The 17,802-nt window shown below is 35.2% G+C and overlaps 3 protein-coding genes across 3 annotated transcripts; 1 reads left to right on the top strand and 2 right to left on the bottom strand.

Moving 5' to 3' along the window:
* Positions 1-378: 378 nt before the first annotated feature.
* Positions 379-2,313, bottom strand: LOC106708738 (mitochondrial GTPase 1). The gene is made up of 3 exons (XM_014500286.2): positions 1,543-2,313; positions 1,040-1,227; positions 379-793 (listed from the first exon to the last, which is right to left on the bottom strand). The coding sequence occupies exons 1-3, from the start codon at positions 2,153-2,155 to the stop codon at positions 581-583; spliced, it is 1,014 nt and encodes a 337-aa protein (XP_014355772.1). The 5' UTR covers positions 2,156-2,313; the 3' UTR covers positions 379-580.
* Positions 2,314-2,751: 438 nt separating this feature from the next.
* Positions 2,752-6,453, top strand: LOC106708610 (radial spoke head protein 6 homolog A). The gene is made up of 13 exons (XM_014500147.2): positions 2,752-2,882; positions 2,954-3,143; positions 3,228-3,353; positions 3,458-3,546; positions 3,724-3,811; positions 3,902-3,992; positions 4,156-4,289; positions 4,521-4,640; positions 4,842-4,995; positions 5,073-5,218; positions 5,427-5,638; positions 5,885-6,029; positions 6,358-6,453. The coding sequence occupies exons 1-13, from the start codon at positions 2,752-2,754 to the stop codon at positions 6,451-6,453; spliced, it is 1,722 nt and encodes a 573-aa protein (XP_014355633.2).
* Positions 6,454-6,766: 313 nt separating this feature from the next.
* On the bottom strand, positions 6,767-17,619 carry LOC106708913 (nuclear export mediator factor NEMF homolog). The gene is made up of 18 exons (XM_014500515.2): positions 17,533-17,619; positions 17,137-17,308; positions 16,535-16,737; positions 15,972-16,108; positions 14,929-15,098; positions 14,267-14,458; positions 13,585-13,767; positions 12,738-12,967; positions 12,179-12,374; positions 11,408-11,589; positions 10,480-10,651; positions 9,918-10,044; positions 9,375-9,574; positions 8,976-9,045; positions 8,704-8,903; positions 8,267-8,419; positions 7,799-7,935; positions 6,767-6,965 (listed from the first exon to the last, which is right to left on the bottom strand). The coding sequence occupies exons 1-18, from the start codon at positions 17,586-17,588 to the stop codon at positions 6,767-6,769; spliced, it is 2,979 nt and encodes a 992-aa protein (XP_014356001.2). The 5' UTR covers positions 17,589-17,619.
* Positions 17,620-17,802: the final 183 nt, after the last annotated feature.

Here is a 17,802-nt window from a genome sequence, read left to right as displayed (position 1 = left end):
TTGTTACTAATTTGCATACATTAAAAATTAATTAAGTCAATTCAAATTAACGTTGAAACAATTTTTATTTTTCGTAACAGATCGTTATCAAACAAATTAGTGCAAATATATTTTGGCAAGGCTAATTAAATTTCGGTTTTCTAAGATCTGCTGACCTAGTATCATTATGCATCCATTTCCTGGAAGTGTAAAAATGTTGCATAATAAAAAAATAAAATTCCATATAAAATAAATATTTTTATTCCGCAAATTACTATCATAAACAAACAAGAAATTACAATCTATTACTATACAATATTTACAATTATTATACATAGTTTAAAAAATATAGATACTGAAAAACCAACATCAGGAACTGGGCAACTGTTGCATGTCTAAGTGAATCGGCAAAAAAGTTAACCAGTACAGATTTGAAATTTGTTATGCTAATCTCAACTTGAACGAAAAAACTGACACATAGAAAAAAAAATTAAGAAAATTCTTGCCTAATCAGTCCATTAATTCTAGAACAGATTTTTGGATATTAAAAAAAAGTTTTAATTTTTAAAATCATGTCTATTCAAATATGTTCTATGTAAAACTAGGCCAATTCCTCCATTTCTTCTTCTATTTCAGGCTTACGTCTGAATTTCAGTATGTCAATGTCAAGAAATATCCTGCCCAGTTCCCCTGTCCTGAAGGCTTTGATCATAGTCCTGGCCGACTCCAGTAAGTCGGGTACTTCTCTTGTTGTGCCATCAAAATCTCTCACTCTCCTGATGCGATTGTATTTTACTGCACCAGATATTAACACCTGCAATCAAGATTTTTTAATAATTAAATATATTTGTTAAGTGTCTAAAAAATGCAAACCTAATCATGACATTCAAATCACTTTAAATTCTTTTATTAAGTAAAATAAAGTAATTAGTGCCTATTAACAATGATAAAAACCTTTGAAAACTGATATTCATAGAACAGATAAATTTTATCATGTTGAAAATGAAACGGAATTAACAATAAATAAATCATTAGAAAAAATAACTTATAAAAAAGTAACCTTCTGTATATCATCGCAAGGTTCCTCCAGGCCCATGTAGTCTACATACTTGAACTTGGCATGGCTGTTCAGCCAGTACAGCAGGTAGTCGGCGATGGTCTCCTCGCCTACCAGATGGTCCTGGAGTGATGCGCAGAGTGCAAGCTTCAGACCCATCTCTATGTCAGTCACTGATGGCTCCAATATGCCTGTAATAATATACATCAAATGTAACTGATAAGGATGTATCAAAATAAAATAATTTTTATTATTTTGCAAATTCTAAATACACATTTACAATTTAATTTTTTTGGATATTTATAGGAAACAAAATAATCATACTCTAATGAGTTATTTATTTATTTTTTTATTAATGCCAATTATGGCAATGTTTTGTAAAAATAAATAAATTAACCAAAAAGTTCTGTAACATAAAATTTATATAATGCCTAAACTAAACTATAAACTATAATAAAAATATAATTTTATTTAACAGTTGAAGGGGATATTAACATAATACAAACCCGGAGTGTCAAACATAAATATTTTTGGGTCATCATTTATCCTCATCTTAGTCATGAGGCTGCGCGTGACCCCCGCCACTGCCCCCACGGGCAGCGCGTGTCGGATCTTCATGTTTTTCGATCGTAACATATTTATTAAAGATGATTTACCAACATTAGGAACACCAATTATCATTACATTGTAATCTAACTCCTCACTTCTGTTGTATCTATTGGAGTTCTTAATTAAGTCAACCATAAGTGGTTTGAGAGTCTTCAGACCACGACAATGTTGGTCTTTACTATTAGTAAACACGACATTCTGCACGTTTTCTTCAGCCTTCAATTGGTCAGCAATTTTCGGCAGTAAGCTACTTATTGTCAGATCCCTCTTATTTAATACAAGAATATGAGGCTTAGCACCTAGCATTGTTTCCGTGAACACAGGATTACGACCTGTAAAAGGTATCCTAGCATCGTGAACTTCAATAACACAGTCAACCGAGGAGAGCTTTCGTTGCATTTGCTTTAAACCTTTGTTCATATGACCAGGAAACCACCGAAGCAAGTCTTTTCTCACGTAAGGACATTTCTTACGAAAATTATAAGCGGCTGCATCAAATCTAACAGCCATAGCGAATGTTTTGTTTTGATATGGTCTTTATAGGTTATGTAAGTATATATCTAAATTTACAAGTATTTTTACCTTACAGGATTTTTTTGGTACATTAATCTCATTTGCATTGTTTAAGTTGAAATCTTATTTATATTAATATTTTTGTATTAAAATAAAAAATAATTTAGTAATGAATGTAATTGATTGGAACTGTCAATTAACAACCAATGTGTCAATGTCAACCAAATGTCAACTGTCAAACCTTTAGTTTTAATTGAATTTTTGTCAGAGGCACGAAATTCACAAACAAATATGGAATGATTCCCAAAAAAACATTTTAATTAGACATTATAAGAACCCATTTGTTTCGCATTAATTTAGACTGTTGTTCATAGCTTTTTGTTACATTACACTTTCCAAATATTTGATGAATACAGTTAAAGACTTCATGGAAGGCTTGAAAAGTTGTATTTATTATAATTTCAGTTTCTGATGACATAAGTTGACGGCAATGTTCAGTGAACCGTTTTGTTTGAAATGGTTCGAAAGTTAATTATTTTTATCTAATTAATTACGGATTTATTCAACTATTCTGTAGTTAAATCATAGTAAAAATGTCCAAAACATTTTTATTGGAGCCAGAGATCATAGCAGCTACTGAAAATGTCATGCCAGATTTGAACAGTGATCTTATAAGAGCAAAAAACTTTTTAAAACAACAAAGCGCCGCAACTGGTGATAGTTTGTAAGTTAATTGGTCATCACAACTATGCAAATATTGTATGTCCTCTCCAAGATAATGTTTAATGTCGACAGGTATGATCACTTGGTAGATATGGTACAAAAAATCCTGACGCATAAGCCGCCTGATGTGGTCGACAACTTCGAGCAATTCTCATGGGAGGTTAAAGAAGAGAAACTGCGTCCTAACTTCGATCTTCTCAATGATGTGTACTTATCACCACCACAGCTTGAACTTATGAGAAAGTTGGATGATATGTTTAAGGTTCAATTTTCTTTGTATCGTATTTATTTTTAGGCACAATGTGATATAACTATAAAATTATTATTGAGTCTTTTTAACGTGTAGTTAGTCGCCAGTAAGTCGCAGAAATTGGAGGAGGTGGGTGAGGAGGAGCAAGAGTTGGACCTCGAGGAAGAGTCCACTAAGCCGAGAATTTCTGACGTCATCGATCATAATTATTATTTCAGACAGGCAAGTTAATATTCAAGCTGTTTGAATCTCATAACGTTTATCGCCGTTTACTTATGTACGTTATATTGAAAAATATTTTAGTATAACTATTGTTTAAATTTCAGTGCGGCTTCGGGCTTCCGGAAAGCGAATGTTATGCTCTCTACATAGCTTTGAACATGTTGACTATAAAAGAACCTGTAGCTACTGTCAGGTTCGATGCATTTTCCTTAAAAAAGACGGCCATTCTTTTACTAACCTTTAAAAATAGTTATCAAATAAACGTAGTTCGGCTCTATTTTTATTGCTCTATCCTCAATTTTACTTGAGGTAAAGATAGACTAAGATGTTAAGATTAAGAAGTGATATATTGATCTATTTCCGATTTTAGATTTTTTGGCAAGATTTTCGGAACGAATGCAGATTACTATGTGGCGGAGACTGATCTCACCATAGAAGAATTGGATCGTAGGATTAGGGTCTGAATTTTAAAATAAATACTCCAAAATCAATGTCTTGATTTAATTTGCTTTATTGGTCTAGTAAGAAAAAACATATTGCTTGTCCAGGAGTTCGATATGAAGGATATGCCGGGGGAAGGTGAAGGGGAGGGACAGCCTGAAGAACCGGACAACGAGGCTGAGGAACGAAAGGAAATACGTACGTACCTTATAAAGCCGTACTATGAGTTATTTATCTTAATTCTTCCTTACCAATGAAGGTAAATAAACAGTAGGCGAATGTTTGTCAAAAAATAATGAGTATCTATACTTTAATTAACTAAACCTTTCCACATTTCGTAGCATTGCTTTTCTTCCATTAGTTGGAGAAGGGGAGGAACGGGAGCTTAAGACAAAGGAGCTGGTGCCCCCTAAGCTTCCGCCGCTGCCCGTGTCCACGTGGACACCGGAGCCTCCCATACCCGTGGAAAGACCAGGACAAGGTGTTAACAAGAAGGTGCTTTTAAAATAAATTATGAACGTGTATATTCTAAGTGTTCTATATTTCCTAAACATCCTGTGTTTTTTTTAAATTCTCTTTTCCTCTGAAGAAAGTTTACAGCTAACTGAAATGGATAACAAGCAAAGACTAGCACTCGGTATTCATTGCCGATGGTCCAAAAACGTCATGCATGGGCTCACCATTGAAGAAATACCTGATGATGATGATGAAGGTGACTATGTGCAGGTGTACTGGGTGTGCACGTCACTGGGCGAGCCCTGGGTGTGCCTACCGGACACCACGCCGCAGCACGTGCGTGTCGCGCGCCTCAACGTGCGCGTTATGACCGGGGATCTTGATGCCGAGGTTATTGTTAAATGATGGATACTGACAACAGAGAGCTTACCTAGGTCGGTGCAGTTATGTAAGATGCGCTTTGACCTATGACAATGAGTCTTCACTCTTCACTGTCTTATATCATGCAGAGACTTCATTCTTGATCACAAAACATAATCTATTTAAACAGCAATATTGTAAAAATAATTATGTGTATTTATATGTGTCTAGATACAAAGTTTTCCGCCGTTCGAGGGTACTGAGCGCCACTTCCTGCGCGCGCAAATCGCGCGCATCGCCGCCGCCACCTCTATTTCACCGCAGGGTTTCTACACCTTCGGCTCCGGGGAGGAGGAGGAGGACATCGATATGGAAGAGGCGGGAGGTTAATATTATTACTAATAATAACACAGAACCATGACATGTCACGAAAAATTACCAAAAATAACTGTTTTATTTCAGACATGAACTTCAACCTAAACCCATTCTATCAGGGACACACGATCAAGGACCTGGTGGATCCATCGCTGGGTTACTGGGTGCATCACGGCCGCCACATTCTGCCGCAGGGCAGGACCATCTGGTGGAACCCTCGCGCTGATATGATGGTAACATTTGACATACACATGACATGAATTTCAGGTCTTATAATAAGAATAATGTGGATTGGGGATTGATAGAGATAGACCTAAGTAGATGTAGATGGATGACTGAAAGGTGACATATTTATGGGAATGATAGATCAATTTCGAATATAAAACCTGTAAAGCCGGAAACATAAAGAATGGATCAGATCCAAGTAATACTGATGTTTAGGATGAAGGTGAAGAGGAGGAGGACGAGAACCTGCCGTTGGTGGAGCCGGAGACTGGTCCAGCGCTGTTCAGTGCGGTGGCGGGCGACGCGCCAGTGGCCGGCGCGCCCGCGTGGAGCGCGCACGTCAGCACGACGTTGACCAGCGCGCGAGCGCTTGCTCTGCTGCGGAGCAAGCTCTGGCCCGGCGCCGTCGCCTATGCTAATGACGGAAAGTGAGTTAATTGCAGCAAAGATGCCTTCTTTGTATCTTTTAAAATTCTTATTAGATTAGCTGTTACTCGTTGGCATGTACAGATGATGAACTTTGGGGAATCTTTGTCAAAAGAATAGCTTTGTCAGTTGTTGCCAGATAATTATAATTTTTTGGTTTGAAAATTAACATATTTTTGCTTCAGAATTTATTATAAATAGCGCTATGAAGATAAATAAATGTTATCAAAGTTGTTGTTTCCCCGCAGGAGGTCAGAGTGCATGTACATGGGGTGGGGGCTGAAGGCGCAGTTGCCAAACTTCTCTCCGCTACAATTGCCGCGCCCACAGACCGAGTACATCATAGGGCCGGAGGTTATGGAGATGGCTGATCCCACATTCGCTGACGAGGAGGTCCGATTATTTTATTATAGCTTGACCATAAAAATTAAAAACCTGTCATATTGGCGCCTAAATTTTTTTTCTGCCCACCAATTTTCAAACAAATCGATTCAGCCGTTCTTGAGTTATAAATAGTGTAACTAACACCACTTTCTTTTATATATATAGATGAACGTAATTCCTATGTAATCTTACTAATATTATAAATGCGAATATTTTGATGGATGGATGAATGTTTGCATAGATGTAGAACATATAGGTTATCAATTAAGTGCTTTTTTTAATCCGCGTGCGTCAGCCAATTATAATATAACTAGAAAATAATTTCTTGTTGTTTCAGGCGTACCGCATCGCTCACCTGCCGCCCCCACCCCCGCAGGAGATGCCGGGGGAGGGGGAGGGCTTCCCCGAGGAGGAAGAAGAGGAGGACGACTAGACTCAAGTTTTTTACATTTTATCATATTATAATTCGTATGGTTAATTAATTTTAACGATAAATTTTATTTGTAATATAAAATTATTAAAATATTTTTTTTTAGTTTTAACAGCCCATAGTTTAATTGTCGATTTAATTATCTGTGGTCGAACGATTGAAAATTCGTTGATGGTTGAAAATTCAAAAGATGATAAAAAAAATACGATGTTATCAAAGAGGTTTTATTAAACATAAAATAATAAAATATATTTCAGTGATGAAAAATTACAACACATCGTTTTAAAATGAAACTTTATTTAAATACAAATAGAGTTTATTTCTTGTGTTTGTGTAACTGTGGAGCGGACAGTTTCACTTTGCCGGGGAAGTTTCTTGCGATGTTCTCTTCCTTGACCGCCTTGAGGAGGTCCCTCTCTCGCGCGGACCCCAACTTGTCCCTCAGGAACACTTGTACCGCGGTCTTTGCAGCTTTGCCTCGCTTACTTGTACCCGGAGTTAGCTTTACTTTGTACCTTAATATGTCAATTGATACGAGTGATGAAAAGATGCGAAAAAAAAACTATCTTTTAACAAGACAACGTAATTAAGACATTTAAGAGATAATAGTGTCTTTTTTTATTCTGTAAAAATGATCTTGTTTTAATAAAGGATATCTGAGTGGATGAGAGGCGCTACTGTCGCGGTTAGTTATACAGTTACAGTACAAAGAGGATTTTGTGACACTGTCAGGAGGGCGCTAGTGTGCTGTCGTAATTTAGTTTGACTTATGCCCATCATCATCAATTCAATGTCCCTACTAAGGAGCTCAGAGCCTATCCAAAGTTAGGGGTGTCTAGGACATAGTCAACCACAGTCAAGTGCGGGTTGACTTTTTTTTTTTTTTTTATTAATCAACAAAATTTACAGTATTTTTACTCAGTTGTGTGACTTTAAACATATCATTGAATTTCTTCTCAGACATGTGCAGCATCACAATGTTTTCCTTCATCGTAAGAACGTCAGATAAATGTACATATCGAGGGGTGAAAGGCTATTTGTTTTAAGCGACATTTTTTGCGATATTGACATATATATATGTACAGAATCAGAAAAAATCTCTGATTCTGAATATATATAAGTCAATATCGCAAAAAATGTCGCTTAAAACAAATAGCCTTTCACCCCTCGATATGTAAATCGAAAAACACATTGTTACATTGCGAGATTCGAACCCAAGACCTGCACATTACAATTATCCCAAATTAGTCCCTTTGACTTATACCCACCGGTTCAGAACCGTGTCAAAAATACGTCAACAGTGGCGCCCTCAAGTCAACCTGTGTAAGGAATTAGTTATACAACTTACTTGTAGTTAACGAGTGCGGAGTAAGGTGCTACAACAGGTACAGCGAACAGCAGCTCATCTTCAGGATATGGGCAACCTGTCAGCTGCGCCAGGAGTTCCACGTCTGTGTCTGCGCCCGCAGCATCAGCACCATCAACCTGATCAGTTTTACAACATGATTGCATTCAGTTGAACTATAACAGTTACTAAACATTAAAAAAAAACATAGTAAATAGCCTATTTTTTTAACAGACATCCATCCATACATACAAACATTCACATTTATATATATAAAAGAAAGTTGTGTTAGTTACACTATTTATAACTCAAGAACGGCTGAATCGATTTGACTGAAAATTGGTGGGCAGGTAGCTTAGAACCAGGAAACGGACATAGGATAATTTTTACCCCGTTTTCTATTTTTTATTCCGCGCGGACGGAGTCGCGGATAAAAGCTAGTTACAGATAAAGACAGATGTAAAAGTTTACCTCAGGTTCAGGTTCCTCTTCAGAGTCAGCCTCCAGCAGCAGCGGCGCAGGTTGCGGGATGCGCTGCGCACGCGCATGGCCCGCTTTGCTCTTTGAAGGCTTAGCTGCTGCCTTCTTCTGCGCCTTCTTTGACTCTTTTGACTCCTTTGACGACTGACAAATTAACAGAAATTACTAAACATTCATTAATATCTTCAGTTATAAAAAATTACAAATTTGTACGGGCGTTTTTTTAAACGCCGCGATAAAAAAACGCCCGTGCGAATGATGGTTTAGATTTTTTTAGGTTAGATTTAATATTAATATTCACTAAGGCGTAATATGACTATGAGTGCGGCTATAAAATAAAGTACAAGTAAGAATATAAAATTTCTACCCTAAGGGCACTTTAATCAGCTTCTTTAATGAGGAATTTTATATTTCCGGTCAAGCTATACCTGTAACATATCCATCATCAGAGCTCTGTCCTCGTCATCCTGGTTCTTGTACTTCTTCTGTATCTTCTTCAGCTTCCCTCTTTGTCCCCTCTTCAATGTCTCCTTCTTTTCCTCATTCTTTGGTTCTGGTATTTTCTTTTCTTTCTTTTGTGTTTTCTTCGCCATCTTTGGTAATGCGGGGAAAGTGAATTTTTCATCACCTAGAATATATATTTTTTTAAATGTATAAAGTTGAAATTTTTTTTTGTATGGATAAAAAATTAAAGACTCACTTGCATCAGATATTTCTGATATTGTTCTTGTTTTAGATTCTGTATGAACTTCTCCTGTACCGTGGTCTACCTGAAATTAATTGTACATCCATAACATTGCTAAAACGAATACACTATAGCTGTTTTTTTTTCGAAAAACAAAAAAAAAATAGGTAATATTTTTTATGACATAAATTAAAAATGTATTAAAGGTCAAATATTATGTTATGCAAATAAAAAAATCAATCTTAAATTATAAATGCGAATGTTTGGATGGATGGATGAATGTTTGTTTGAAGATATCTCCTAAAAAACTAAACGGATTTTGACGAAATTTGGTACGTACTAATAAAGTTTTTTTTTTAATTCCGCGTGGACAGAGTCGCGGGCGACAGCTAGTCTGTAAATATAACGAAATACCTTAATATGTGTATGCAATACTCCACTATCAGAGTCATCGTCACTGCTCTCTGCTTCTTTCGCTGCATCTGCCACAGTCTCTTCTCTGCTCTCTTTCTCATTCTCTTCTGGAGCGTCTTCTATTTTGATCTGTGTCGTCTCTTCTGTGATTGATTCGAGTTTATCTATTTTCTTACTGTCTTCAGTATCGGACGGTTCATCTGAAAAAGAGAATACAATTTTTTTTATTTATATTTACTTGATGCTCAAAAAGGCAAAAAAATCTTAACTTAATTACACATTTTTCAAAACTTTTTTTACTTTAGATTTTTTTTTTGTGAAATACATAATCTTACGAATATTATAAATATGAATGTCTTGATGGATGTATATTTATTAGATAGTATCTTCAAAAGGGCTCAACAGATCTTAATAAAATTTGGCACAGATGTAGTCTATTTACTAAGTTTTTTTTATTTCACGTGGACGAAATCGCCTGTAAAATGTATTATACAATAAATTATACAAATTTTAGTATTATTATAAAAAGAGCAGGACAGTTACCATCATCGGAGACGACGATCTCCTCGTCGTTGTCCTGTGTGGTGACGTCAGAGATGACGTCAGAAGCGTCCTCAGCCGTTAAAGCTTTGCGCTCCTCTCTGTGCCTCTCTATGCAGCTGTCTTCCAACTGATCTTACAAATATTGATCAAATAACAAACTTTTAATAAAAAAAAATTAAAAAAAGTGAAAAAAAAGACACTGCGAAAGGGAAAATTTTGAATGAAATTTTTCTTTTAAATTATATTTACTTCAACAGACTTTAATTAACGAGCATTGTAACATTTTTCACTATGAATTTTTTTATAAATTTTAATTGAAAAACAGATAAATTGTTACCAAAAAAAATACAAGAAGTAAGAACGAATAAAACAAAACGTCAAAATTAAATAGATGTAAAAAAAATATAAAAGTCCAAGGAGGCGCGAGGAAACCCAGAGGACGCAACAAGTATTTATATGTAACAAGTATTTGATATAAATAACAATGTCTTAAAGCAATAATTTCAATTTTCTTATTACTAATAAATATAAAAAATCTTTCCATCTTTGTCATTTGACTGACCCTGAACATAAAACTGAATCCGAACTGCAGTTGGTCCGGCAGCAGGTAGTTCTTCTTGCCGCGGATCATGAAGGATCCTGTGCTGAGATACTCTCCGGTTGGTGCGGACTTTGACACCTGGTGAGCCTGCACCCACCATGCTCGCGTCAGCACCTTCGCCTCCCATGCCACGCTACAATTATACCAACAATGTCCGGCTCGAAAGGACAAAAAATAACAACCTTTTAACACTTTCCATCGAACTATTAAACCTTTCAATTCATTTTTTTACTTTTTTGCCTCAAGAATTAGACAAAAGAATTAAATTGTCCTTTAATATCTTACAGCAATAAGAAACAGGTATAATTTAGTATACGTGAGCAATAGAAAAGAACTTTGACTGTATGAAGGTACTATCAGGGAATTTAGCGGTATTCAATTTTAAAATCGACAGTTGTTTGAACTTTTCATAAGCATTGTGACAAGGAAACAATAATCAATAGGACTCAGCTCTTCAATGTCTGTACGAAAAAAAGGACGGTCAATGGTGTTCGCCTAACTGTGGATTTCTGAGACAATCTCAAGCCAAGGATGACATGTTTTATAAAGAAATTTTGGTCTCAAAAAAACGGTAATTATTTTTTACTATTATACTATCGTTTGCGTAAATTATTGCTACTTAATTAGTTATTTTGTAAGAAAGGATAAAGTTAGTTTTATTGCAATGACTAGCTTTTACCTGCGACTCCGTACGCGCGGAATGAAAAATAGAAAACGGGGCAAAAATTATCCTATGTCCTTTTCCTGGTTCTAAGCTACCTGCCCACCAATTTTCAGTCAAATCGATTCAGCCGTTCTTGAGTTATAAATAGTGTAACTAACACGACTTTCTTTTATATATATAGATTTCTGTAAGTGTATCACCGCGAAAGGTTCTGACTGTATTTACCTGTAGCCGACGGCTGCCTGGCCAGCTTCAGCCAGAGTGCGTGGCGGAGGCTGAGGTCTGCCTGCCGCCTTCACCAGCACGGAGGAGGCTCCGCTGAGGTCCGCGTGTACGTACACGTCGCCCGCACGAAGGTGACGCTTCACCAGCAGCTCGTTCTGTTGCTGGTCACGACCTGCTATCACCTGCGGATATACCAGAAACCGATAACTATCTCTATTATTCTATCCAATTAGTTTTATCCCATTTATAATCTATGCCCTTTTTAGCCAACTTCAAAAAGAAGGATCAATTCGCCTATTTTTTTTATGTATGTTACCGCGAATCTCCACCCCTAGTGCTCCGATTTTGTTAAAAAATATTTCAATCGAAAGCTATTGCTTGCAGATGGGTCCCATTTTTTTGATTATTTTTTAAAATAACTAGAAAACTAGTAGATTTTAAGTTTAACTTCAAAATACGTTGCGAAAATTAGGGACATTTTTGCTTTCAACGATTACGTAGTTACTGTCAATGTCTAGAAAAAGAAGTTGTACTCATTTTAAAACAAACAAACAAATCTTTGTTCTCTCTAATCTATATATATAAAAGAAAGTCGTGTTAGTTACACTATTTATAACTCAAGATCGTTTGAACTGATTTAGCTGAAAATTGATGGGGAGGTAGCTTAGAACTAGGAGACGGACATAGGAACTTTTTTATCTTGTGTGCAATTTATTTATTCCGCGCGGACGGAGTCGCGGGTAAAAGCTAGTATTAGTATAAATAACTGACCAGATAGTTATCCGAGGAGATGAACCAGTAGAACTTCTCGAACCAATATGTTTTCCGAGCTTTGCTGATGCTGCTGATGGTCTGCACCTCCTTCAGGGTCTGCTTCGTCTTCTTCTCCGCGCTCTTCAGCGCCTTGTCCGCAGACTCTATGGTCTTTTGCTGCTTCTTTGCTGCGTTACGTTTCTGATCGTAGTATCTATGGTTGAAATAACATTTTTAATACTAGCTTTTTTAAAAAAAAACTGAATTAGTAGCTTTTGTATTCATCCAGACTATTTTTAAGTCTATGTCATATTTCTAAAAGATACGTTTAACTGTTCTGGAGATAAACAGTAAAAAACATCCATACATCCATCCAAAATTTCGCATTTATAATATTAGTAAGAATTAAGATTACTAAATTTATAATTTGGATCTTTTTTTTTAATTTACAAAAATAGTTTTTAAGTTCGAAAATATTTTCTTAATTTTTTTTTCAAATAGAAACTACAAATTGTTCTATTTTATCTAAATGTCGCAATTTAAAGTCTAACTGTATAATTTTCCGGCTAAATCTCACCTTCTAGCATTAGCAAATGCTGTTAAAGACAGATCTATATCAACCAGCATCGGTTTCAGATCTAACTTATCATCATCTTCTTCATCATCTTCACTATCATCATCGTAAGGGTCTGAGAGAAGCAAGGTGATGTGGTTGGTGTTCAATTTGAGGTTCTTTATAACTGAGGCTATGGGGTCCTTGTTGTCTTGAGCTGTTTTAATTAATAAGCTAATATTGTCCCATGACATCTGAAATTTTTTAATATTGTATTGTAATATTTTTATAAGATTAGCTTTCGCATGGAAATAATTTAAAAAAAACTTAATTTTAGTCTATGTGTTCTTCCAGACTATGTTCTACATCTGTGCCAAGTTTTATCAAGATCCGTTGAGACGTTCCGGAGATACCTCCAACAGATGGATGGATGTCCGAGAAACATCCATCCATCCAGACATTAGTAAGATAAAGTGTTTATGTGAAAACTGATATTTTTAAAATATTTAATTAATTCTTATGAAGTTAAATAAATTAATCATATTTCGAAAAGAAGCTTATGCCCGCGACTTCGTCTGCACGGAATTAGAAAACAAATTTTAATAAACATCTTTTCAGACTATGTTCTGAGATCCAAGTTTTTTTAATTTTTTTTTCATAAGAACCTTCTCCGGACAACAACAAAAATAACATAAGAAGAAGGAAAATTTACCAACTGTTTTTGATACAAATATATACTTGAAATTATAAAAAAACATAACTGTCAAATTATTACACAACTGTATTAAGAAATTTATATATTTCAAAGACAAGATCTACATATAATATGTTGTTTAACAATGAAAACCCGTGTGAAAACTGAAAACATTACCTGGTTAGCAAGCGCAGTCTGTATTGCCATACGAGCGTGCTCCACCAATGTTTCATTCCGGGATATCAGTTCCGCTTTCTTCCTATCATCTTGCTGAACTCTGCTCAACTCTGTCACTCTCTTGTCATGGTCTTTCCTAACATTTTGGAGCTTTTTCATGGCTTCCCTCTCTATTTGGACTGTCTGAAGTAATTTTATATATATAAATAAAAAAAAAAACATATAAATTTTCACTAGAGGTTATTTGTGGGTGCGGCAGTACCCATACCGATGCGAGCACTTCCAAACTACCAAAAAAATTTGTTTTTCGTATTTTTTCATAAAAAAAAAAATTTTTTTTTAACTTTTTTTTTTTTGGAACGAATTTCCTTATTGCGCGTTGTGAAAGGGGGCTAGACGGAAAAAATTCTTACGAAAAGTTGTCACGACACTTTTTGCTTTAGTAAGTATGTTAACGACGAATGAGCGCTACTTCACCATGGCAACGACGTGACAATATATAACGAAAATTCATAGAAATAAAATGTACTTCTTGTGAAGACTTAAGTTTTTTATTCATAGAATAAACATTGGTTCCTTCACTAATTAATCGAAAGGAACTTCGTTCCATCCGGGTGTCCCAACACACCTCTCAAGTTTTTTTTTAACAAAATGACTGCTATATATAGAAAATCTTTCTTACCTTCATGTCAATCTTTTGTCCTTCAAGAGCTGAGAAGAATTCATCAACGGCTCTATCAAAAGTTTCATGTTCAACAAAAGGTTGGTTCTTGTACTGAGCAAATAGTACGGGATGAAACTCCTGGTTGGTTAAAAGGAATTTAGTCTCACCCTCTGCAGCCGGCCGTTCTTCTCTCCTCTGTATTATAAAACCCTGGAATATTAACATTGACTAATGCAAAAAAAATGGAGAAATATGGAGGAGGCCTATACCCACAGGGGTCATTACTGTTTTTTTTTTAATTAATCATATTTGTTAACTTTAAAAAATGTATCAAAATGTCATGAAAATTAAGGCCAATTAATTAATTAATCAATATTTATTAATTAATTAATTTTAATTAATAATATTGGACTCTAACAAACAAATAAAAGCACAAGGTGACGAAAAAATTGCAAAGTGATCACTGACCATAGACATCTGCACTACCTACATATAAGGTATAAGAATGATCTTTCATCCCTTCCCCTGTCATATATAGTTCCCCATCTCTTTCTAAATCAATTAGAAAATAGGTGGAAAGAGGATTAGAATTTAATAGTTACCATCAAGTATGACCGTCCATTCCCATCCAAAACACATACTTTTTCAATCACTTAACATTATAACTTAATATATCTTACCTTGGCCACTGTATTCTTTGCATTATCCAACATTTCTTCTGCCTGTTTCAGAGCTTTTACCAATTTGTCCAAATCCCTTTCTACTAAAAAACCTTGTTCTTTATTTACTTTCATATTTCCCGTTAGTCCATTTTCTAAGAGCACATGATCTATTACTGCTGCACCAAACTCTAAAAAAAAAGGTAAATGTCACTTAATTAGAGCGTCGGTGGCTCAGGGGTTAAGCACTTGACTTGCAATCTGCAGGTCCAGGGTTCGAATCCCGCTATGTACCAATGTGTTTTTCGATTTTCGATTTACATATGTACATTTATCCGACGTTCTTACGGTGAAGGAAAATATCGTGATGCAACCTGCACATATTTGAGAAGAAATTCAATGATATGTGTAAAGTCAACCAACCCGCACTTGGCCAGCGTGGTTGACTATGGCCTAGTCACCCCTAACTTGGGGTAGGCTCCGAGCCCCTCGGTGGGGAGTGAGCTGATGATGATGATGATGATGATGTCACTTAATTCTCTTAACTTAGTCACTTAATAGGTGATTCAATAGTTGCTTAGTATACCTTCGTAGTAAAATATTATTGATTCTGTGATCACTTAATGTCTCCAAGTTGATGTTAAATTTATTAGAAAAAACAAGATAAGAAGTTCCGTTATGTATATAACTAGCTTTTGGTTGCGACTTTGTCTGCATGATTGTTCCAGTAATAAATATATCTATGTTACCCAGTGATGCATTCTCATCACAACAGGTGTAATTTTAGTCCCTGTTCCCTTACCAACATTTTCTTGTAAGGAAATGATGGGAAGAGTATTGGATTTGACGGAAGAGGGGACACATAGGAAGGTCAAATATCTTGTTTCTATGTGTCCTTTCTTTGATTAAAGATAGGCAACGCATCTACAATTGCAGATGTCTATAGGTAGTGTTCGCTTCACCACTTTGGTGAATTAAGATGGCCACTTGCTTGCTTGTCACCTTATAATATAAAAACAATCCTTTGTTATGAAGTTCAAATATTAAAATTACTTAATTCTTACCAAGATTTGGATTAAGAGTTTTCTTCAAGTTGTCACCGGGCTTGCTTTTGGATAATATTTCTTTGAGCGCCTCTTCATTGGGCGCTGAATAATCTGTTTTGGCTCTGTCTAATGGATATTTTTCTTTGACTGCAAACCTGATACGTAATTATGTTGCATTTTTAAAAAGCAATAATACTATAATATATAAATTTAAACGTAAAAATATTAATTTACATTAGTTAACATTTAAGAATTATTAATATTAATCATTTAATTTAGGTATACAGTTGAACCTAGATAAGCTAGAAACCTCTATAAGCGAGAGTTGACGTCCGGATCCGAAGGACAACCTCAATAAGCGAGACACTTGGGTTAGCAAAACTTCTCTAAGCAAGAAAAATAAGCATGGTCCCTTGGACTTTCCCTTATCCAGACTTTATTCGTTGTCATCACAAAATATGATGATCTTTAAAATCTTTTAACTCTCTCACTTAAATGTTGTGCAAATATTGTGTGCGTGCTAATATTTTTAATTATTCATTAAAAAAATTGGAAAAATAGGTTTTTAATAGAAATTCTACCTTATTTTATCACCCTCAACATGTGGCCGGAGTACATTTAATATAGTCCACTCGTAATCAGTAAGTACTATGTTACCGCGGTCATATAGTTCTAGAACAACATGATATGCAGCCTCTCCACTACCAAACTGCAGTGCTACAATACGGTCCACACCTAATTGACTTATGCTCTCTAGACGCTTGTTTTTTAAATGTTTTCGTAGCTGGAATTAAGTGGTTAATATTTAAGTTTTCTGCACAAGGCCAATGTGTAGTTGTCACTTAATGAAGTTATAACCACTGGTATATCTGGTCTAATGTATAAAGGGCTTATAACCTTCTCATCTTTTCCATAAATTTTGCTAGCATAATTATCATGAATTTAAATGTTTTCTTAGTAAATTCACATTAAATTAAGTTCAACTAGCTTTTACCCACGACTTCGTCCGCGCGGAATAAAAAAATAAAATAAAACTGGGTAAAAATTATCCTATGTCCGTTTCCTGGTTCTAAGCTACCTGCCCACCAATTTTCAGTCAAATCGATTCAGCCATTCTTGAGTTATAAATAGTGTAACTAACACGACTTTCTTTTATATATATAGATATACTGTTAATACCTACTTTCATAGTGAATCCAGATGGTGCAACATTTTTGGGCCACTCAAACTGTGTTGTGTGGAACCTGTTGCCGGATTCTAAAAGTAACACTACTTTCTCCTCGGAACGCTGGAATCTTATGACATATGTTTTATTATCAATGTCATATACCTGGTTGACTCTCATGCCCACCAATCTGTTAACACATAAAAAGAATATTAAATTTTAAGATTTGTTTAATCTTTACAAGCAGGAAGTTATACCTAACAATTTAGGATTATAATAAGAATGTTAATGTAGCATCTACTTATTTGAGGGCTCAGATATTTGTGTTCGTATGTACTTTTTAAATTATGTTAGCGTTAAGAAAAGGTTGGCAAGTTTTCAAGGAGTATATTAAAGTAATATCAGTGCTTATACCTTTGTAACTCCGCTACCATGCATATTATATCATAAGTATTGAATCTTGTCTTCATTTTGACTGGTATTCTTGATGTACTTTAATCGAACACTACCTGGAAAAGTTTTTCAGTTTAAATTTAATGTGCAACTTTAATTAACATTAAGTAGTAGTATATAAGCTAAAAATTATTAGATTATTTGGTATTATCAATTTATAAGTTTTAGCCACTTTTACCTTTACACTGATGATTCAGTATTGTAAAAGAAACAAGTAAAAATACAGTTTTA

This window comes from Papilio machaon, chromosome 17 (assembly GCF_912999745.1).
Source record: "Papilio machaon chromosome 17, ilPapMach1.1, whole genome shotgun sequence".
Classification (NCBI taxonomy): domain Eukaryota; kingdom Metazoa; phylum Arthropoda; class Insecta; order Lepidoptera; family Papilionidae; genus Papilio; species Papilio machaon.
Note: the sequence above shows the minus strand (reverse complement) of the source record. Positions and strands in the feature narration are given on the sequence as shown.

Coding starts and splice junctions, on each gene's coding strand:
- LOC106708738 (XM_014500286.2), bottom strand. CDS start 2,155: ATGGCTGTTAGATTTGATGCAGCCGCTTATAATTTTCGTAAGAAATGT. Junction 1,228..1,542: donor ATTTATGTTTGACACTCCGG/GTTTGTATTATG, acceptor ATATTATTACAG/GCATATTGGAGCCATCAGTG. Junction 794..1,039: donor CTTGCGATGATATACAGAAG/GTTACTTTTTTA, acceptor TCTTGATTGCAG/GTGTTAATATCTGGTGCAGT.
- LOC106708913 (XM_014500515.2), bottom strand. CDS start 17,588: ATGAAGACAAGATTCAATACTTATGATATAATATGCATGGTAGCGGAG. Junction 11,590..12,178: donor TCTCCTCGGATAACTATCTG/GTCAGTTATTTA, acceptor GTATATCCGCAG/GTGATAGCAGGTCGTGACCA. Junction 6,966..7,798: donor TCCGCACTCGTTAACTACAA/GTAAGTTGTATA, acceptor TGACATATTAAG/GTACAAAGTAAAGCTAACTC.
- LOC106708610 (XM_014500147.2), top strand. CDS start 2,752: ATGTCCAAAACATTTTTATTGGAGCCAGAGATCATAGCAGCTACTGAA. Junction 3,547..3,723: donor GAACCTGTAGCTACTGTCAG/GTTCGATGCATT, acceptor TTCCGATTTTAG/ATTTTTTGGCAAGATTTTCG. Junction 5,639..5,884: donor GCCTATGCTAATGACGGAAA/GTGAGTTAATTG, acceptor GTTTCCCCGCAG/GAGGTCAGAGTGCATGTACA.